The 23,121-nt window shown below is 40.7% G+C and overlaps 1 protein-coding gene across 3 annotated transcripts in view; it reads left to right on the forward strand.

Moving 5' to 3' along the window:
• Nucleotides 1-22,045, forward strand: part of fut8b (fucosyltransferase 8b (alpha (1,6) fucosyltransferase)) — a 227,427-nt gene extending 205,382 nt beyond the window's left edge. For all 3 annotated transcript variants that reach the window (XM_037537577.1, XM_037537576.1, XM_037537578.1), the window contains 4 exons: nucleotides 4,220-4,466; nucleotides 18,067-18,243; nucleotides 19,885-20,035; nucleotides 21,610-22,045. In XM_037537577.1, coding sequence (XP_037393474.1) covers nucleotides 4,220-4,466; nucleotides 18,067-18,243; nucleotides 19,885-20,035; nucleotides 21,610-21,951 — 917 coding nt within the window. In that variant the 3' untranslated portion in view covers nucleotides 21,952-22,045. The remainder of the gene's footprint in view (nucleotides 1-4,219; nucleotides 4,467-18,066; nucleotides 18,244-19,884; nucleotides 20,036-21,609) is intronic.
• The last annotated feature ends 1,076 nt before the right edge of the window (nucleotides 22,046-23,121 follow it).

Consider the following 23,121-nt stretch of genomic DNA (forward strand, 5'->3'; position numbering starts at 1 on the left):
GTTTACTTTGCGTTTATGCCGCCTCAAAAGTTCAGTTCTCTTGGTGCGAGTTTAAGGCTTCGTTCAGTAAATGGCAAACCACCACTCTAACCACAGTTGCTAGACGCTAAACGATATTTCCTAATAGGAGAGAGGTGCCCACAGAACATAGTGTCGTGTCTGAGAGTGCAAAGTGAAGAATTATTTGGTATGTTTAGCTCTAGTTTGCTAGATAAGCTAACATTTTTATGGCATTTGGCTGACGCTCTTGTCCAGAGCGACTTACAATTTGATCATTTTACACAGGAGGGCCAAGGTGGTGTTAGGAGTCTTGCCCAAGGACTCTTATTGGTATAGTGTAGGGTGCTTACCCAGGTGGGGATTGAACCCCAGTCTACAGTGTAGAAGGCAGAGGTGTTAACCACTACACTAACCAACCACTTTCATTAGGCTCAATTAGAACATTTCAGCCAAGTGTTCTAATTACACACATTTAGGGGATAAAGACCCACATGTCAGTAAAATCAAGTCAGGTGTTGGAGTGACAGATGAAATTGAACATTTTCTGTGGTTTGAGCTGTTAGCTCAAGTGCAAATAGCACGTTTGTCCTGGCTGAAATTGCTTTTCTCTTAATTTGAAAGACCCATCTGTTATTTAATTTACATTTGAGCAGTTATTCATTTTTCAGAAGATGTTTCTGAGGAGATGAGTTCATAAGATGATCTACAGGGCAGGATCTGAGGTGTCTGAAAAGGATGTTTTGTTGGAGCACATCTGGAACAGTTCATATCAAGATTTTTTTCAGTATATAAGGAGCATTAAACATGCTGACAGCTTGACAGTAAATATCAAAACAAAGTGGTGAAGAGGGAGCTGAGCTATAAGGCAAAGCTCTCTGTTTACCGGTCAGGCTACATCCCAACACTCACCTATGGTCATGAGCTTTGGATAATGACCGATAGAATGAGATAACTAAGATGAGATAGACTTTTATTATCCCACTGGGGGAAATTTGCATTGTTACAGCAGAATACAAAGATGTACATCATACAAAATACTAAATATAAGATATACTATAGAAATAAATAAATAAACAAGGCGTCTGTTAGCAGAAAAATATAAAAAATAAAAATAGAATTAAGAAACTGTACAAATTTACAGTTTATGCATGCAGCTGTATGGATATTGCACATTTCTGAGCAGGTAATGAACGGATATCACACAGAAACTGTAGATATTGCACAGTAATGATTATAAAAATTGCACAGAACTTGCATATGTATTGCACTTGTACCAATCAGTCAGCATCAGATATTGCACATTAATTAGTGGTGGGGTAAGATACAGGTCCAGTGGTGTGTTTGTGATAGAGCGCACTATGATAGAGTGACGTGTGAATCTATAGTGTGTTTATGACGGAGAGTGTCTGAGTCTCTGCTTGGGGAGGTTTTGATTGTAAACTGATACAAGCAGTGGTAATGAGCTTTCTTTGCAGAGTGGCAGGCTACACTCTGTTTGACAGGGTGAGGAGCTCAGTCTTCTGGGAGGAGTTCAGAGTGGAGCTACTACTCCTCCACATTCAGAGGAGCCAGTTGAAGTGGTTCCGGCATCTAAGCAGGACATCCCCGGGACGCCTCCCAGTGGAGGTTTACCAGGGACAGCCTAATGGAGAAGACCCCAGGGTCGACCTAGGACCTGCTGGGGGGATTATATCTCCATGTCGGCCTGGGAGCTGCTCGGGATCTCCTGAAATGAGCTGGAGGAAGTTAAGTCATCTGGGAGTCTCTGCTCTCCCAACTGCTATTGCTACCTTATCTGGACTAAGCGGTTAAAAATGATCATGATGATGATTATCATTAACCAAATGAAATAGCTAAAAGCTACAAAAAACTCCAGTTCTCTGCCTGGTTAGGACTGTGTACACAGTTCAGGCTACATGGTTTCTGAAACTGAACATACAAGCCCATGGAGTTTCTTTTTTAAGCTTTTATTTTCTGGCAGGAATCAAACTTTGAACAGATGTAAGACTTCAGATTGTAAGTCTTTCAACCGGGATTGCCTTCAGTAACTGTGATGAAGACTTTGCTTTACATTAGTTTGAAAGAATGCCTAGTTAAAGTTACACTACTGATTCATCTAATAATCACGCAACAGATGGGCATTGAGATATATTTTAACACGAGAAGGAGGAAAGACTCATAGCTCAGGTAGCCTGCGCTGTCAGAAATAAAGGTTCTCTGCAGACAAGTTACAACAATGGTTTTAAGGCCCATATGAGTACCTTAAATAAGTTTTTCCAGATGAACAGTACATATTTGTACCTTTTCACAACTTAATGTTTTACAACATAACAATAAAGTATCTTTATTTCTGAGAGTGTGATGTGTGCAGATTCAGAGAGAAGCCCTTTAAGCTAGTTTAATGGTTCTCTCTTAACGAAGTGCATTTTGGTCATTTGAGTCGCTGATATTTACACAAAAGGCATTATTAAAGTCACCAACATGTCTTGGGTTTCGACATCTGTTTAGCCCCTTTTGCTAGTTATTATGTTTTCTTCTGTGAGTAATAACACACTTCAGTTCACTGTTATTCTCCTGCCAAATGACTGGAGAGGCTGTAACACCTACCAGAGCAGAAAGGCTCAGAAACATATCTAAATTATCATCTTTTACAGCACTAACAAGGATGCCAGATTGAGACAAGCAGCAGGTCAGACCATCTGTTTAATGTATATTTGCATGACAGTTTGTTGACAGAAAGAAACATATTTACTTGTCAGTGTGATACAGTTTCACAGGGGAAAAATACACCGCTTGTGTTTTAATGAACAGTGAACAGTAGCAAGGCTCTAAAGCAGTGGTCACCAACCCTGATCCTGGAGATCAGCCCTTATTTCCAACCACAATCTGGCCTTGGCTGTGTCCAACATCAAATGTCAAGAATGGCTCACTACCATTAGAAGTGCATTCATTCGAATAGAGTGTGTAGTATAGTAAGTGTTACTTTTTTGATCCCACAACCAGGGAAATTCCACCTCCGCATTTAACCCATCCGTGAAGTGAAACACCACATACACACTAGTAAACACACACACTAGGGGGCAGTGAGCACACACTTGCCCTGAGCGGTGGGCAGCCCTATCCACGGCACCCAGGGAGCAGTTGGGGGTTAGGTGTCTTGCTCAAGGACACCTCAGTCATGGACTGGGGATTGAACCGGCAACCTTCTGGTCACAGGGCCAGCTCCCTAACCTCCAGTCCACGACTGCCCCAAGTAGTAGTATGGGGCTTTGGTCCTTGATTGGCTGCATTAGATGTATTAGTGTTAGGTTAGGGTATGTTAGATAGAGCCTGCATATTGGTAGTTGTGTTGTTATTATTTGAATGTGATATATCTACATGGTATTGTACATGAAAAGTAATGAAAATGTACATTTTGCAGTCCCTGTTGTTGAAAAAAAAAGAGCACATGCCATTATTAATTCCATGCTGATCTAAGCTGGTTTAGCTGGTCTGGAACACACCTGGGGGTTCGCTCTGAGTGACGATTGAACTAGACGATACTAACACAAGACCCTGATGAACTAACTGGTGGATACTAGAGGATGGCATCTAGTGCAACTGAGATTCAGTGCAACTCTAAACAAATTAAGCTAAGTGGGGGAAAACAAACAGACAGACCAGCAACAAATTAAAAAGGGAACGCAGTAAGTCTCCTAAGGCTCCTAGCAGCTGGAGATGGCCTAGCAGGTTGCCGGGATGTTACGTGGTCAGACAGCACACCAACATCCAAAGCACATCAAATGTTGGCGATCAGCATAACAGCTTTTGTGAGTGGGATATGATAAGTGACATCCCAACTGTGGTTTGTTTACAGTAGATGTGTTATGATGATTCACATTACAGCCATGATGTCATTCACCTAGATTGCTTATAGGGAAGTCTCTAGACTCAGTAGCAGGCTTAGCAGTACCAACAGCAGTTATATCCAGTCATAAAAGACCATGATCTGCTACTTCAATGAGAAGACACTAAAAACTCAAAGCTGCCTTTTAAACTTGAAGGTCAAAGTAGCACCTATGAACAAACATGGTGGCATCCTGAGTGGATTATTTAGGTATTTTGGGAGAAAAACTAGGTGGCAAGGAATGAAAGCACTGACATCTTAGAGTTTCAACATGTCTGAGAATCAGCAGTCTTAAAATGACCCTTTGTGAATTTCTTCCCTCCGTCTCTCCAGGCGAGGATAATGACCGGGAAATCCAGGTGGTAGAGCTGCCTATAGTGGACAGTCTTCACCCCAGGCCCCCCTATCTGCCCCTGGCCATCCCGGAGGACCTAGCCCCCCGGCTCCAGCGTCTCCATGGTGACCCTTCAGTCTGGTGGGTTTCTCAGTTTGTGAAGTATCTGGTGCGTCCGCAGGCCTGGCTGGAGAAGGAGATGCAGGAGGCCAGCGTCAAACTGGGCTTCAAACATCCAATTATCGGGTCAGTGCACTTCAATATTTATTCAGTATATTAATATTTATTGCCATGCTGACTGGTAATGTCATTATAAACGAGTAAAAGTGTAAGATTTGCTACAGTATTTAGTCTTGGGACATACTTCTGTCCATCATAAACACCTTCACAAAGCCAGAGAGGTAAGTTAACAGAAGAAGGAGGAAATGATCATATCTTTTAGTGGAAGTGACTGGAGAAATGATTCATTAAAATGAAAAGCAACACAAATGGAGATATTAGCCTGACAATTCAGGCCTGAAACTAGCATTTAATGTCTTATTTGTCATGTTATGTAATATTCCATAGTGCAGCAGTGCATCCCAAATCCTCATCGCTTTGACAGAATTTGCAGTTTTACCTACAATATCCAGCATGCAGTGTATTAATTTGTCATACAGCCATCCTTCTGCATAGCCAGCTAGCGATGATAATAGCATTTCAAACAGGTTGCCTCCAAAAATCCACACTAAAAGAGCTTGTAGTTTTTCAGGATTTCCTCCTACCTTCTAGAAGCATCATCAAGTTTGCAGTTCTTCAGACTGGATTATGTCGAGGTAGTGTTGGTTAAATGGTTCATTTTGGCCAAAATGTCCCTTTAAACATCTAAACAGGGCTTGAGATGAGCATGTGATTATCTAGGTCTGCTAACCTGGTGGCTTTAAGCTCTACTATTTGATAGTAATACTTTTAGGAAAAGATGGCTCTATATAGAAAAGGTTCTTTAAAGAAAATATAACAGAATTTATACATGCGAAGAACCATTTAAATGGTCTGCCTTACTGGTATCTTTAGGAAAGAACCTAAAGAACCATTTCATTACACATTTTAAAATGATGGTTTTCACTGGTTCTTTAGTAAAGGGTTCTATATAAACACTCAAAGAACTCTTTGCATGATAACATGGTTCGTTGCAGCATAAATTGTTCTTGAAAAGGGTTCTTCTGTTGTAACAAACCTCTTAAAAAAGGTGGTTCTTTAAAGGTTTTTTAGTAAAGAAAATAGTTGCTTGGGCATTCAAAGGACCTTTTTTATGATTATATAGTTCTTTGCGTGGTGAAATGGTTTTTCTGAATGATGGAGCATGTAGATTGTTGTACAGGAAACCTTTTTGAAAATGGTTCTATATAGAACCCAAAGGGGTTCTTCTGTTGTCACAAGGTCAAGCTTGTAACAATCGAAGAACCCTTATTGGTGCTATATAGAACTGTGCACAGCACGTTCTCCATGAATCTGAAGAAACTTTCACAATGTAAAAACGATTCAATCGTGCAAAGCGTTCTTTGAATCATAATAGTTCTATATAGAACCGTTTTCTTTACTATAGAACGCTTGACGAACCATCATTTTTAAGTGCATATCCTCGCAGCTTCAGTGCAAAACTAAAGGAACAAACTCGAGACACCATGCATGTATTGGCTGATTGAATATCCATCCATCCATTTTCTAAGCCGCTTCTCCGTCAGGGTCGCGGGGGGGTGCTGGAGCCTATCCCAGCGGTCTTCGGACGGAAGGCAGGATACACCCTGGACAGGTCGCCAGTCCATCGCAGGGCAGACAGACACTCACACACACACACCTAGGGGCAATTTAGCACGTCCAATTGGCCTGACTGCATGTCTTTGGACTGTGGGAGGAAACCGGAGAACCCGGAGGAAACCCACACAGACACGGGGAGAACATGCAAACTCCACACAGAGAGGAGCCTGGCCGGGGAATCGAACCCAGGCCCTCCTCGCTGTGAGGCGACAGCGCTACCCACCACGCCACCATGCCGCCCCCGAGTGAATATGTTTAATAATAATAAGACTGTGTATTAGTTTTATTGCAAAACTATCACTTTAATTGAATGAGTAAAGTCGGCATCCCATTACAGAGAAGAGGAAATGCAAAAGTTTGAACACCCTGCTCAAATGACGTGTTTTGCTGATGTTCTACGTGAGAATGAGTGAATACGTCCTCTACTGGAAATAAACTAGGCTTTTTCTGTTACTTTTAGTGCACACAATTTATGTATTTGCTGAACATATTGGGGAGGAAAAACATGACTTTTGCCAAATTTTGCATGTTATGTTTTTAATATGTTAAATTCAGTAAATAAACAGTAATCGTGCATTACAGTGTGCAGAGCTGTGTTCTCCCCGTAGAGGATCTTTCATTTATTTTCTCCCAGAAAATCAACACCAAGATGGAATTTGACTGGGGGTGCCTAAACTTTTGCATACAACCGGAGTTGTTGTAAAAAATTTCACTTTCATCCTCCTGGTCATTTGTGGTTAGTGGCAGGAGGACCCTCCCCCATTCTCATCTTCCCTCTCAGTTAAATAGAGAGGAGCAGAAGCTGTCTCTCCACTGTCTTCTCATGCGCCTCAGTGTTAATCTCTCACAGCATCAGTTCACAGATAACGAGAGAGCGAGTGAGCTTTAGAGAGAGAGGAGTGCGCTTCAGAGAGAGAGAGAGGAGTGGACAGCAGTGACCTGCTGCTGAACTGTCACTGTCTCATCTCATGCATTGTTGTTGATTCGTCGGAGCTGATTTTCTATGTTTTTAGTGCTTTAATACCGTTTCTGTTCTTGTGCTTCTCCTCATGTTTTTTTTTTCTTCAATCGTTTAATCGTTCATGGTGTTGCTCTCTCTTCCTCTCTTGTCACCGTGCACCACGCTATCCATCTCTGTCTCTCCATCCTCCATCTATTCTCATCTTCCTCAGCTGCTTCCCTCTATTTCTCTCCGTCTGCTCCCGCCCTCATCACTCATTTCCCTCTTTCAGAGCTCCCTTTGTATTTTTAGCCCTTAACTTCCCTCCGTCTCGCTCTCCTTTCTCTCTCTTTTCTCTGCCCTCTCTCTGCTCTTTATGCTTCCTTCTCTCTTACTCTCTCTGCTCCCTCTCTTTCGTCTCTCTCTCTCTCTCTCCTTTGCCCTCTTTCTTGCTCTGTCCTTCTCTTTCTCAGTCTCTCTCTTTTCTTTCTTTTTCTCTTTCTCAGTGCATCTCTCCTTTTTCTCTCTTGCCTGCACTCCTTTCTCTCGCTCTCTATTATTTTTCTCTGTCCACTAACTGCTCTTTATACTTCCATCTCTCTTACACTCTTTTCTTTCAAGTTCAAACACCGTGTTTTATTGGCGTGAATGTAAATAATAAGATAATAATCATTTATAATTAAATAATAATAATAAGAAACACATAAACATAAACAGGAAACAATGATAATATAGATTATAATAGAACACTAGAAATGTAGTTATTTACAGGGTTATTAGCAATCTTTAAAAAAAGAAAATAAGAGTCAAGCCAAGTTTCTGAATATAGACTATAATAATCAATAGTAATCAATAACGGTTTGTTGATTTTCCTCACTGATTGTCCCTCAGGCTGACAGGCTGTCACGCATCTCGCTGTCTCCTTTCCCTCTGTCAGTTTCTCTGCCCTTTCTCTCTCTCTCTCTCTCTCTCTCTCTCTCTCTCTTTCTCTTCTCTTTATTTCCTTTCTCTCGCTTTTCCCTTTCTTAATCTCTCTCTTTTCCTTTCTCATTTTCTCTCTCTCTTTCTTAATTCTCTTACACGTTTCTCTCTCTTTGATGTTATCCTTTCGCTGTGTGCTCTCTTTTTCCCTCTCTCTTTTTTCTTTCCCCTTTCGGCTCTTTATCTTTCTTTCTCTCTTACTCTCTTGCTCTCTCTTTCTATCTGCTTGTCTTTTCTTTTGTTTGATCTCTTTCTCTTTATTGCTCTCCTCTGTCCTATTCAGACTCCTCTCTCTCTTTCTCTCTCCCTCTCCCTCTCTCTGTGTCTCTCGCTCTCCTTTTCTCTCTGTCTTTTATTCTTTTCTCAGTCTCTCACTCTCTGCACTGGGGATCTGAGTGAAAAGATGAGTGTTGGTGATGAAAGTGTGAGAGTAGACTCCATTCAGCGGTGCAGTTCAGGTCCTGTAGGAGCTGCTTTGTGGAGTTCGGGGAACGATGTCATGATTTTTTCATACTGCTTCCTGAAGAAGTTTCTAGAACAAATATATGGAGTCTGAGCCAGCGGAGCTAGGGTCCAGGAGATATGAAGAGGATGTGTGCATATCATGTATACATACATCGCTATAGTCGCAACAAAACCTCATATCTCTGAAAATGAAAAAAAAAAGCATGCGTTACTTTTAATGTTTTAATTAAGATTTCATTTAAAGTAAGTGGATCCAGATTTTTCTTTTAAGCCATGCTTTTTTTAATCCCACAAAGGGGGAAATTCCACCTCCGCATTTAACCCATCCGTGAAGTGAAACACCACATACACATTAGTGAATAGACACACACACTAGGGGGCAGTGAGCACTCTTGCCCGGAGCGGTGGGCAGCCCAATCCACGCCGCCTGGGGAGCAATTAGGTGGGGAGTTAGGTGTTTTGCTCAAGGACACCTCAGTCATGGACTGTTGGCACTGCAGATTGAACTGGCAACCTTCCAGTCACAGGGTCAGTTCCCTAACCTCCAGCCCATGACTGCCCCAAAAACACAGTGGCCACCGCCACTGAAGAAGCGCCATTCATCATGAACTTTACATACAAGGTAAAAGTCAACAGCCATTTGCACATTGTACAAAACAAAAACTAACAAAAACCAACAAACGACAGATAAGGAGGATTTCTTCCGATAGCAGCTATATATATATATATTTATTTATTTATCCACTGCTCTCCTGCAAGCTCTGTCCAGTGCTCATTTTTAATAAATTAACTTATATTCTTTGTTGGTTTTAAATAATTTAACACACTGATTTACTTCTGTACAAAACAGGAAAAATATTACATACAACACTAAATGATAAAACCAGGATGAGAAAATGAGCCTTCCTACTTTACTGTACGCTCACTGAATGTATCTTCTTTTATTGCCCATTTTATCAGCTCCACTGACCATATAGGAGCACTTTATAGTTCTACAGTTACAGACTGCAGTCCATCTGTTTCTCTGCATACTTTGTTACCCTGTTCTTTTGTGGTCAGGATCCCCACAGAGCAGGTATTACTTGGGTGGTGGGTCATTCTCAGCACTGCAGTGACACTGGTGTGATGGTGGGGTGTTTGTGTGTGTTGCGCTGGTCTGAGTTTTTAAACACTGTGTCCATCTACGGTCCATAGCTCATCTGCTGCTGCATAGTTTTTGTTGGTCATCCATTAGTCCTTCATCAGTGGTCATAGGACAGTGTTGGCTGGATGGTTTTGGTTCTCAGTCCCGCGGCGACACTGAAGTGTTTAAAAACTCCAGGTCTGCTGTGTCTGATCTACTCGCACCAACGCATCATATACTAACACACCACCACACATCTCTGCATTACTGAGAATGATCCACCACCCCAATAATACCGGACCTGTGGGGGTCCTGAGGAGGTTGTGAACATTGAAGAACAGGGTGACAAACTGCCCTGTATGGTCAGTGAAGCTGATATAATGGACAATGAGTGTAGATACAAAGTGTACCTAATAAAGTGGTATATGAGTGTATACTGTTTCTCTTTTTGCACTTAATAATTGAAATAATTTGTCTGATTATTACAAAGACATCAGTGTATAATGCATACTGTATAATATAATTGTGCAATAATACACAAGAGGGTGCTATACTGTGAGATACTGGACTTTGATTTAATATTGAATATGTCCACAAACACGTCAGCCAGTTCTGATGAGCAAACCCTGAGTGCACACCCAGGGATGTTGTCTGGGCTGGCTGCTCTCCGTGGGTTTATTCTCTTCAAGGTCCTGCACACGTCCACTGATGTCACAGTGAATGATGTCTTCTATGTGGCCATAATGTCTCTCGGTCAGCCAGGGTTGGGGCCCTCAAAGCGAGCATAAAACTCATTTAGCTCATCAGGTAGTGTGGTGTGGCTGGTTGTGACTGTCCTGCTCATCTGTTGGTAGTGGGTGATGTGCTGTAGTCCTTGCCACGTGCATCAGGAGTCCATGGTGGTGTAGTAGCTTTCCAACTTCAGCCTGTACTGTCTCTTGGCCGCTCTGATAGATCTACACAGGTCATATCTGGACCTTTAGTAATCTTCAGTGTTGCCTGAGAGAAATGCAGCATGGTGGGCACGTAGCATGGACTGAACTTTACCGTTTATCCAGTGTTTCTGGTTGGGGTTATTTTCTGCAGCGCCTTGTAGGGACAGTGCTTTCAATGCAGCTGCTGATGTAGCTGGTTACCCCAGAAGCATAGTCCTCTAGATCAACAGTACAGTCCTCTCTCATAGCAGCATTTCTGAGCACATCCCAGTCTGTACTGTCAAAGCAGTCCTGAAGCACTAGGTCAGTTTCTTCATTCCAAACTTTGATAGTTTTACTCACTGGAAGTGCTTGCTTGAGGAGTTGTCTGTATGCTGGGTAGGGGAACACGGAGATGTGGTCGGACTGTCCGAAGTGCGGCTGAGGCACGGCCCTGTAGGCCCCCCTCACGTTGCTGTAAACTTGGTCGAGTATGTTACTCTCCCTCGTTGGAAAGCTCACGTGCTGATGGTACTTGGGGAGGACAGTCCTCAGGTTCCAGTGGTTGAAGTCACCGGCCACAATGAACGCAGCGTCCGAGTGCATGGTCTCTTGTTTACTGATGGCATCATGAAGTAGCCCTAGCGCCGTGGCCGAGTTCGTACGTGGCAGGATGTAAGTACATCTGTACACCATCTGTTGTTCACGTAGATGCAGACACTGCTACCTTTGCTCTTCCCTGATGCCCCTTTATTAGGCACACCTGTTGACTTAGTTGTTAACACAAATAGCTAATCAGCCAATCACACGGCCGCAACTCACTGCATTTACGCATGTAGAGGTGGTCAAGACGACTTGCTGAAGTGCAGACCGAGCATCAGAACGGGGAAGAAAGGGGATTTAAGTGGCTTTGAACGTGGCGTGGTTGTTGGTGCCAGACGGGCTGGTCTGAGTATTTCAGAAACTGCTGATCTACTGGGATTTTCACGGTCTCTCTAGGGTTTAGAGGCAGTTCTGAAGGCAAAAGGGGGTCCAACCTTTTACTAGCAAGGTGTACCTAATAAAGTGGCTGGTGAGGGCATATGGCCCAGGATCCGAATATGCAAAAACAGTGAGAGCGGACCCAATGTAGATCCTTGGGGTACACCACAGAGAAAATCATGCCTATCAGAGATGGTCAGAAACGGACAAATTAACATCTTTCACTTAAATATGTGGCTGCAATCAAGAATCCAGCAATCAAGAGCAGTGAATAACTGCACAGGCATGCCAGGAGCCAGGGCTTAGCCAAAAAATCCCCAAAGACTCAATCATGATCCAATAAAACAAGTGTTTTATTTCTAGATTATTAACAATCTTCTCTAATGCTATTTAAAACTAAACTCTTTCTGAAAATTGACTGCAGTGTTTCACAGAAATTTCTTAGTTAAGTTAAGTGATACTTTTTAATCCCGCAAATGGGGAACTTCCACCTCTGCATTTAACCCATCTGTGAAGTGAAACACCACATACACACTAGTGAATACACACACACACACACACACAAGGGGGCAGTGAGCACACTTGCCCGGAGCAGTGGGCAGCCCTATCCACAGCACCCGGGGAGCAATTGGGTTTAGGTGTGTTGCTCAAGGACACCTCAGTCATGGACTGTCGGTACTGGGGATCAAACTGGCAACCTTCTGGTCACAGGGCCAGTTCCCTAACCTCCAGCCCACGACTGCCCCAAAAACACAGTGGCCTACGCCACTGAAGAAGCGCCCGCACCAAGGTTCAAACCATTGCTGTTATGTTCGACGGTCCGCGGCGCTACCACTGCACCACGTGAGTGAGTAAGTTTAGGAACCAAATCTACTGTTTTAAATATTTTATTGTGTAATTGTCTGATGTTCGCCATAGCTAATGGGTCTAAATTAAGTGCCTTGTGTTGTGTTCAGTTTTCAGAAATAGATGATAGAAATGAACATAGTGCATGTCATTTAAAGTCGACTTTTACTGTCACCTATAGTGGTCAGTTGTGAAGGATTGAAAAGCTGATCAGTTGGAACCAGTACTCTAAGCTTGCTGTGGTTTTCAACGGCAATCTTGTAGAAAGGCAGCAGTCTCTCAGTAGACACCAATGCATTACTTATAAATTTTATAATGCATTATTAATGTACCCTTCTGTCATGCTCGTTTCCCTCTGCGATGGTCCACTTTAACAGAGTGTGTCAGTTTCCTTTTCTACAAGACAGCCCTAGATAGAGACGTCTTTGTTTTCTGTATGGGGCACATAAATCTAGGGCCTGTCAACAGAATGATAAAGCTATTGACTTTGTCACGTATGCTTGGGGAATCAACTCCACTTTCTTGTCATGTATAACATTAACAAACTGAATTGTTGATGGCGCATTTAAATGGCATTTTTAATGGCCTTGGCTTCTGCATTGGGTGATTTAAGTTGTGTAAGTAGTGATCTCACATGGCAACATGATGTGGCCCTGTACAAAATAACAAAGAGTATAAGGTTGATAAATAAGTCATAATTAAGTCCCAATTGCAAGTTGGATCAGTGACATTTTAAGGAAAAAAAGTTTGAGCTGTGGATCATGAAAACAAAACTTGAGAATCAGCGATAGTCATGATAGTCTTCATAAAACTGCACTGCTCAGGACAGGAAGGCTCTCCAGCATGTAATCAAAACTGCCCAGTCCATCTCAGGAGCAGCCTTCCCCTCACTACAGGACATTTATCACACCAGGGTCATCAGAAGGGACAGTGCACACCCCCAGCACAGACTCTTCACACTCCTACCTTCAGGCAGACGTTACAGGAGTGTGAAGTCCAGGAAAACTAGACTGACCAACAGTTTCTATTCACAGGCCATCAGGCTGGTGAACACCTCACTCACTACCTCTTCCCCTCCCAATCTGAACTGATTTAACCTCGCAGTCAACAGCTGCACCTTACCTACACTGTACTGCTGCTGTTAGAACAATACTGTTTACATCTATTACTGCACAGAGTAATATTGTTTACTGTTTACGTCTGTTTTCATCTGTCACTTGATGCACTTTATGAACAGCTGCTCCACATATTTGCATTAATTAATTTTATTTCAACTTTGCACATACTGTACACTTATTTGCTTTTACTTTTTACTACTGTTTTTTTTTTAGAGTTATTCTTATATTTTCTTTTTTTATTCTTTATACCTAAGAGTATATATGGTGAATGGAGGAACAGCAAAGTAAGAATTTCATTGTACAGTGCAACTGCCTGTTCTGCTGTGCACATGATAATAAAACTCTTGAATCTTGAATAAACCCATTAAACTGGTTGTACTTAGAGATGGTCACTTTGTTCAACCTGTCAGGCATTTCAGGAGACTCTGTCTATGAGAATCTGCACAAATCTTTGATGCACTAAACAGGTGCACGGCAGCCGTTACCCAGCTGTTAGTGTTATTGATCTAACATGGCCATTCTTATACTGCTGCGCTCTCCACAGACACAACAGTTACTGCTCTTCTAAAGGAAACTGCAGAAGAGACCAGATGAAAGAAAGCACTTGTCATAGGTGTTGGAGGATCCTTGCTTTAGTCAGACAGGGGAGATTTTCTGTATGTGTTAACATGAGCCCGGTACAGACACGCCGGGCTGAGTTCAGTCAGTCAGTCAATCAGTGAGTCAGTCAGTCAGATGAGTATAAAGGTGAAGCTAAAGAGTGTGAAAATGCATCTTAGGGGTAAAGAGTGATGGATGCTAAGATGGATGAGAGAGAAGGAGAGCAGAAAGATAAAGGGAAGTATAAGTGAGAATGTATGCGATTTTTATTATTATTGTTGTTGTTGTTGTTGTTGTTGTTGTTTTTAATTATGTTACTACTACTGAATTGAATTCAATTGAAATGAATTGAGCTGAACTGATCTGAAGTGAACTGAATTCAATCAAGAGAGCATGTAAAAGACAGAGAGAGCGTATATGATGAAGAAGAAGGAGGAACATGGTGTAAAAGTTAATGCTGATGTAATATTATCATTTTTTACCACATGATTTTACTGTATCACTGGTACTGTAATGAGCCCAAACATGATGAACCTTGAGAAAAAGTGAAACATGAACTCAAACAACTTTAATAATTCAGTTTCTCTACAGAGAACACATTCTAATGCACAGTTTGGATTTGTTTGCTGAGTTTAACACATTGGAAAAAAATAAAAACAAACTATAAAATGTGCCTGCTTAAAATAATGCAACCTTATTTAGATATTTAGAAAAAAGCTGGGACACTGTGCAAAATGTAAATAAAAACAGAATACAATGATGTGAAAATCATCTTAGCCCTATATTTAATTGAAATGTGTACAAAGGCAACAAATCAGATGTTAAAACTGAGAAATTTGGAAATCTCAGTCTTTTTGGAAAAATATAGACCCACTTTAAATTTGGTGCAGCACGATCCAATAAAGTTGGGACAGGGGCATGTTTACCACTGCGTTTCATCACCTCTTCTTTATACAACACTTTGTAAGTGTTTGGGAACTTAGGATACCAACTGCTGTAGATTTTAAAGTTAAATGTTTAACTATTCTTGCTTGTTATAGGATTTCAGGGTCTCCTTCATCATAGTTTTCGTTTTATAATGTGCCAGATGCTTTCAGTGGGTGACAGGTCTGGACTGCAGGAAGGCTGTTTTAGCACCCGGAGTCTTTTACCACAGAGCCATGCTGTTGTAATACGTGCAGAATATGGTTGTCATTGTCTTGCTGAAATAAACAAGGCCTATTCCTGAAGAAGACACCACCGATGTGCCCCATGCCAGTCACCCATGCCATGTGCACTAATGCACCCCTATACTATCACAGATGCTGGCTTTTGAACTCTATGCTGAAAGCAAGCTGGGTGTTTTTTAACGTAAAGAATGCAACATCCATTATTTCCAAAAGAAATTTCAAATATTGATTCATTTGACCACAGGACACTTTTCAACATTACCCCAGTCCATCTTAAATAAGCTTGAACCCAGAGAAGGCGACAGTGTTTCTGGATCCTATTTATATATGGTTTCTTGTTTGCATGGTAGAATTTTCACTTGCATTTGTGGGTGCAGTTCACAGACAGTGGTTTTCAGAAGCGAGTCCATGCAGTGATTTCCACTACAGAATCGTGTCTGTTTTAATGCAGTGCTGCCTGACTGCCTGAAAATCACAACCAGCCAATGCTGTTTTTTGGACTTGTGACTTGCATACAGAGATTTCTTAGGACTCTTTGGAATTTTTTAATGGTGTGATGTACCATAGAAGATTATCGTTACACTCTTTGCCCCACAGTCCTTCACAGAGTGGTGAACTACATCTTTACTTCTGACAGGCTCAGCCTCTCTGGGATGCTTTTTCATACCCAATCATGTTACTGGCCTGTTGTTACCTGGAGGTTTTTTGAGTATTAAACAACTTTACCAGTGTTTTGTTGCCCCGTTCCAACTTTTTTGGAATGTTTTGCTGGCATCAACTTCAAAATAGGGTTTAGATTGTTATTCCATTCTGTTTATATTTACATTTTGCACAGCATCCCAACTTTTTTGAAAACAAGGTTGTACATTATTACTGAATGTAGTAAAATATCCAGAAGTCCAGTGAGGCCATGAGGTGTTGCTATAATTTTCTCGATTGTTATCTTGAGATAATGACTTAATTATCATGTGATCTCAAGCCAAAAGTTGCTAAGCAACTAACAAATCTTGAGATCACAAATAATTAACTCATTACCTAAGGAAAACAACTTTATCTTGAGATCACAAGATAATTAACTCATTATCTCAAGATAACAACATATGCTTCTCTCTCTCTCTCTCTCTCTCTCTCTCTACACACACACATATATATATATGTGTGTGTGTGTGTATATATATCTATATATGTGTTTGTGTGTATATATATATATATATATATATATATATATATATATATATATATATATATATATATATATATATATATCTTTCTCTTTGACTATAAATAAGCCTGACTTAACTCTGTTGAAGTTGTATCTATCTATCTATCTATCTATCTATCTATCTATCTATCTATCTATCTATCTATCTATCTATCTATCTATCTATCTATCTAATGGGTTTCAGTGGGCAGATTCTTCACTCAGAGCCTCTTTTTGTATCCCTTTGTGTTTGTTTTGCTTCCAGCAGATTCATATTCATACATTTTTACCAACGTTTCCCTTCACCTGTGTATCTGTGTGGTCTCTGTAAGCTTCTCTCAGTTCACTCTGCTTTACTGCTTTGGCTGCTTTTCATTCATTTTTCATTCTGCTTTCATTCAGGTGGGCTCTGCTCTAAAGCAGTTGAACTAGATACATGTACACATTATATATGCACATATCAAATTTTGTCTTTAGCTCTATAACCATTCAGTTAAGGATAACACATTTTTATTTCTGTATTTCTATGCACTTACAGATAACACAGTGTCTGTGTCAGCGCTGGTAGCACAAAGATATATGTTGTAATTTAACAAACACTTTTACAGTGTAAAAAACTAGCCAGTAAAACCAGTTCCTTAAGCAGCTGCTTCAAAATACAATCACTGTGTTCAGCTATTCCTGAACGTATATTTACTGAGTCTGAATTTGAATATGTTTATCAAAGACTTAAACTGCACACTTTGAGCAAAGATGGTTCTTCAAAGGTTCTTTAGTACAGGCAATGGTTCTCTTTAGAGCTATGACTTCTGTATAGAACCATTTCGTTCTTTACAAGGTGAAATGGTACTGGAGATTGATGGAGAATGTGTTGTATATGGTTCTTCTTAGCACTGATGGTTGTAACAATGGGCTTTTTTGGTGCTATGTGGGACCATTTTCAAAAGGTTCTAAATAGAACCACATACTTCTCCATCCGTGTGAGAATTTAAGCGTGAAATGGTTCTGTATTGTACTACATTATAAAGAATAGCTCTATTTAGGGCCCTGAGTTGGATGTAAAACCATTTCATGCTTAAACGCCTCTTTGAAAGATGAAATGGTTATTTGAGTTGATTGTGTATGACATCAAAAGGGGGTTTTCTGTTTCTGCAAGCATGACATCATATCAAAAGAAGAATACTTTTTTAGTGTTATACAGAACCACGTACCACATAAGCTTCATCAGTCTGAAGAATCATGTTACTGTGCAAAGAACCATTTAAGCTTGAAATGGTTCTGTGTAAAACGTTATAGCAGTAAGTTCTGTACGAACCCATTTCGTGCTTAAACGGTTCTTTGCATGGTGAAATGGTTCTTCAGGTTGATTCATAGTACCATCATTAACAATAGCAGAACCCTGCTACTCCATCAATCTGAAAAACAATTTAAGCATGAAATGGTGCTAAATAAAACTGTTCTGGGTACTAAAGAACCTTTGAAGAACCATCTTTTTCAAGAGAGTCATTTTCCATCAAATTCAAATCATAATAAAATTTCTCTTCTTTTACTTACAAATGCAAATGTGGTCTGGATTGAAAGTTTCCACTCATTTTCTGTGCTTGTTTTAATGAGCTGTGAGTCAGAAATAACTGATTTACAGCACGCTGCTTTAAATCGAGGGATAACCGTGACTACTTAGACTGACATGTCTGTATGTGTGTGTTTGCAGAGTGCATGTGAGACGGACAGACAAGGTCGGGACGGAGGCGGCATTTCATCCTATAGAAGAGTACATGGTGCACGTGGAGGAACAGTTCCAGTACATGGCCCAGCGCATCCAGCTGGACAAAAAGAGAGTTTATCTGGCCACTGATGATCCCTCACTGCTACAGGAGGCCAAAAATAAGTGAGTTATAACAGGATGGGCCATATATATATATATATATATATATATATATGGGCCATTCATATTTGGAGAGGTACTCCAGGTGGATACATTTTGAAGAGGATCTATTTCTTTCATCCCAAAACTAATCTGACAATTAACATCTCCTACTGTCATACATGCAAAAAGGAGAGCTTAATTTCAAACATATTTTACTGTCACTGGTGTTATGTGAATATGGTGTAACACCAGTGACTGTGACGCCAGTGACACTAGTTAAAATTGAGGATTCTGTAAATTGGCACATTGGTGGTCAGGTGGCAAGTGCAGGTGCAAGTATTTAAAATCAGCAATAAAAATTATATTTGACATTATTTTGACAAAATTCTAGTTACCCGGCCGTTCAAGCGCACAATACCGTGAAGTTATTTGCTGCATGATAAACAAAATTATGAATAAATTAATGAAATATAGTGAGCAAGTGTGATTCACCTTCTCATGCCTTGAGATCCTTCCTCTCTGATGAGCCTCGACCCAAAGAAGCAGTTTAACAGATCTGAAAATACTGTGGTAAAAATGTGATATGAGTCCTGATAACATAACTCACAAAAATCTCTGTGACAAATGCATTTTTAAGTAAAATACATATTTTTTAAATGTAGTAAAATGTTAACTATATTAATAAGTAAACATGAATCAATTTAACTTGGGCGCTACAGTATCAAAAAAACTCTGGTGTTGCGAAGTGACAGAAACCCAGACGCTAGCTGTAAGGGGGAGCGAGGAGGCGGACGCACACGCTGAGATAAGCGAGATTTATTATGGGCAAATGCAGGGTCGTGGTCAAAACAGTCCAGGGTCAATGAGCCGACACGTACAGATTTAGGGTATGACATGACAAAGACCAGAACCAACACAAACAAAGACCAGGTACAAAGATACAAAGACTGGCGAACACAAGGGGCAAACACAGGGCTTAAATACACAGAACAATGAGGGACAGGTGAAAACAATCAGGGGCGGAGTTACAAAACCAAAACACGAACACATGGACAGGACTGGGAGGGGCCAACCGTGACACTAGCGGAAGAGAGGTTAGACGGTTTAATAGTAAACCTAGTAAAAAGGGGCAAAACACAAAGGAGAAGTCCGAGTTCAGTCCAAATGTCTAATTACGAATCAGACCAACCAGTAAAAGTACCAAAAAGGGAAAGGCAAAAGACGTGGTCAAAACACGAATCAAAAGGGTCATAAACACGGTCGAACATGTAATAACAGGGAGAGAACGCTCAGCAGGTTCCAGAGAAACAACACCTTGTTTGTAAAGCCCAAGCTTTTGCACTCTGTGCTATAATGAGACACAGGTGAAAACAGTTAAAAGTCTGGGGACTGTGAGCGCTGAGAGGAGTGCAAGCTTGAGTCCAGAGTCACAGGATCTCCCAGCGCATTCTGGGAGATGGAGTCTGATCGATGAGGCCAGTGCGTGACACCTGGCATTGTGCATACATAATAAATCCGCACCATAACACAGCACAAAAAGTACTTACATTTAGTGGTTTGCACGTAAACAACAAAATGAAGAAAACACAGAGCACATCTGTTGTAAATAAACAGGTGGTTTGCTTATGATTGGTTGTTTTTTTTATCATATTTTTTCCTCAGGTACCCAGACTACGAGTTTATCAGTGATAACTCCATCTCGTGGTCAGCTGGGCTACATAATCGTTACACAGAGAACTCTCTGAGAGGAGTTATACTGGACATCCACTTTCTGTCCCAGACTGACTTCTTGGTTTGCACCTTTTCCTCACAGGTGAGTAGATGTACACTGTCCACTATAAGGGAGACTCCTACTTTACAGGTCCACTGTACATGTGTACAGACATGGACTCTAGCCCTTCCTTTAGGCTATGGTCACACAGCAGGTGTGTGAGTCAGTGTAAACAGCAAAACCACACTTTTCAATTCCAGTTGAGATGTTTTCAATATGTGGTCCTGAAAACCGACACGTATCTGATATGCAGCAGTGCAACTCCAGGAATTCATGTGGCATTTACATCAATCCAGCCCACATTTGTTATAATTTCCTGCTCGGCTGAGACACAAAAACTTTTAGGGTGATGTTTTTGTATAAAGGATTAGATAAGTCTTATCCAAGCCCTCATGTTTGAAGATATTTCGAGAGAAATGTCTGAACGTAGCTGTAGGAGAACGAGGCTATAGCATCAAAGAGCAGTTAAAAAAGGGAAGTTAAAATAATCCGACGTGGAAGTGACCACACCCTTTTTACAGCGAGCTTGAGCACATTCTGGGTGATGAGCTCAGCTGTCAGTCAATGAAGCTTCGTGCTGGCTCCTGTGATCAGAATCAGAATCAGAATACTTTACTGATCCCAGAGGGAAATTGCAGTTATTACAGTTGCAACCATTTATGTAAAAGAATAAACACTTTAATAATTTAAAACAAAAAAGACAAATTTGCAAGATGTACATGTTTAAGTTCTTATGAATACAGTAAAGTGGCAGTGACTGTGATAATAAATATGAAACATCTTGTATAAAGCAGTTCAAATTATTGCACCTCTGAGTTTTTGCTTGCATAATTATTTTTATTCTACATGTGAACAGCACAGTTTGGTATTGAGTTTTGCCCAGATGAGCCACACTTTGTGAATCACACATTGAGGGAGGAGTTATAGAGTTTGATGGCCACAGGTAAGAATGACCTCCTGTGGCGCTCTGTGGTGCATTTTGGTAGAATGAGTCTTGCACTGAATGATGCTGGCGAAGATGAAACTAAAACCTCCGGGAGCGACAGGCGTTCGTTGGCAGTTATGATTGTTTACCTCTGGACGAGCCACGTGAAGTACTGTTCTTTTGCACACGCAGGTCAGTTTAGGAGCTGATCTGCTCAGATTAATGTCATATACAGGTACAATTTGTGTGTCAACAGCCAGACGAATAAAATCAGATTTGGTGAGAAAATCAAATTTGGACCACTTTTACCTGCTGTGTGAACATAGCCTCACTGCACACTTTATCACAGGAACCCCCTCTAAACATCTGTAATTACACCTGTGTTACAGTCAGAAAAGTCATTTCCAGTTTACTCTCACACATGTAATTATGAAAAAAATCACTGTTATAACTACCTAGATACTACAGATTACACTGTAAAAACGGAAGTGTGTAATTATATAAGCAGTACAAATGAAGTCTATCTGTAACAGTGAAGACATCACTGATAATGACGACTAATATAAATCATGACCAAATATATAAATATCTTAACAAATTGTCAAAAATGTGTCATTCTCCCTTAGGAAATTGTGCAAATTAGAATTTTTGCCAAACTGTTGGTTTAAAATGATCTTGTATCATGTCTCAGGTTTGCAGGGTGGCGTACGAGATCATGCAGACGCTCCACCCGGATGCCTCCTCCTTCTTCTACTCTCTAGATGATATTTACTACTTCGGAGGGCAAAACGCTCACAATCAGATTGCCATCTACCCACACCAGCCCCGAAACGCCGAGGACATCCCACTGGAGCCAGGCGACGTCATCGGAGTGGCAGGAAACCACTGGGATGGCTTCTCCAAGGGCATAAACCGCAGGCTGGGCCAAACAGGCCTGTATCCTTCCTACAAAGTGAAGGAAAAGATCGAAACTGTGAAATACCCCATTTATCCTGAGGCGGACAAACTGATCACGTCACAGAGGAAGAAATAATGAAGGAAACGTGTTTTCTGTCATGACAGATTGTTCTCCAAAATAAAAAAAGGCAAAAGGTTTCGTGCTTTCTGTTCCAGGGCATTGTGTTTGATATATGACAAATGAATCAAAACGGAAGGACCTGATGAGTTCACTAAGGAAAAAGAGAGAAGGACCTAGAGAGAGTGAAGGAGCGAGAGAGAGAGATTCTTTTTTTTCCTACAGGACTGTGTTGGTTTTTTTTCCTTTTTTTCCCAGAGGTTGCTAAGATAAGTGATGACACATAATCCACAAGAACTGACAGCACACGAGTGTGCGTGTAGATTGACTCGACCTGACGCGACTCAGCTGGATGAAGCTGAAGCAGCAGACTCTCCCACATGACTGAAGCGCATCTCTGTGTCAGCACATCAGAGGCTCAGAGCGATTTAAAAAAAAAAACCAAACACCTTCTCATGCTTGTTTTTTAAATTATTTAATACTTTGAGGCAGTTTTGAAATCTGTTCTGGCCTTTTAACTCCTATCTTCACGACTCTACTCACTTCTCCTGCTCCATGTAAAGTTTCCTCACTCGATTACCTTATTAATGCTCCTCCCACAAATGTGTTGCATCTAAGCTACTGTTTCTAGGCCGCGCAAGCTGTACAAAACACTGGCAAAAATCCCATTTAGAATAATTAACATAATCAAAATACATCTGTCTTTATAGCTGTTGTCTCTAATAACTATGTAATTACATATTAATAATGCATGCAATAGCAATGCAACTATTGGGGATGTATTCACTGTTAAAGATGGGTTACAGTAGTACAGCTTATGTAATTACATGTGTACTAACTTCAGTTTTACTTATATAATTACACAAGTGTATCTTCATCATTAACAGCATTCTTTTTCATGTGTAATTACACATGTGAATAGTGTGAATTGTTGCTTTTCCAACAAGACTTTTCTGACTATAAAAGGAAATGTGTAATTGATAATATTATGAGAGTTATTACTCTGCATGTGCACAGGAAATGCTAACTTTCCTAACATTTAGCTCATTGTAGTAGTGCTCTTGAGTCATGATTGTAATCAAAGCTCTGACTTTAAACCATTTTAGTATAATAGTATTTGAACAGCAACAGCGCATACACTATGTTGCCAAAAGTCTTCACTCACGCATCCAAATCATTGAATTCAAG

This window comes from Pygocentrus nattereri, chromosome 4 (assembly GCF_015220715.1).
Source record: "Pygocentrus nattereri isolate fPygNat1 chromosome 4, fPygNat1.pri, whole genome shotgun sequence".
NCBI lineage: Eukaryota > Metazoa > Chordata > Actinopteri > Characiformes > Serrasalmidae > Pygocentrus > Pygocentrus nattereri.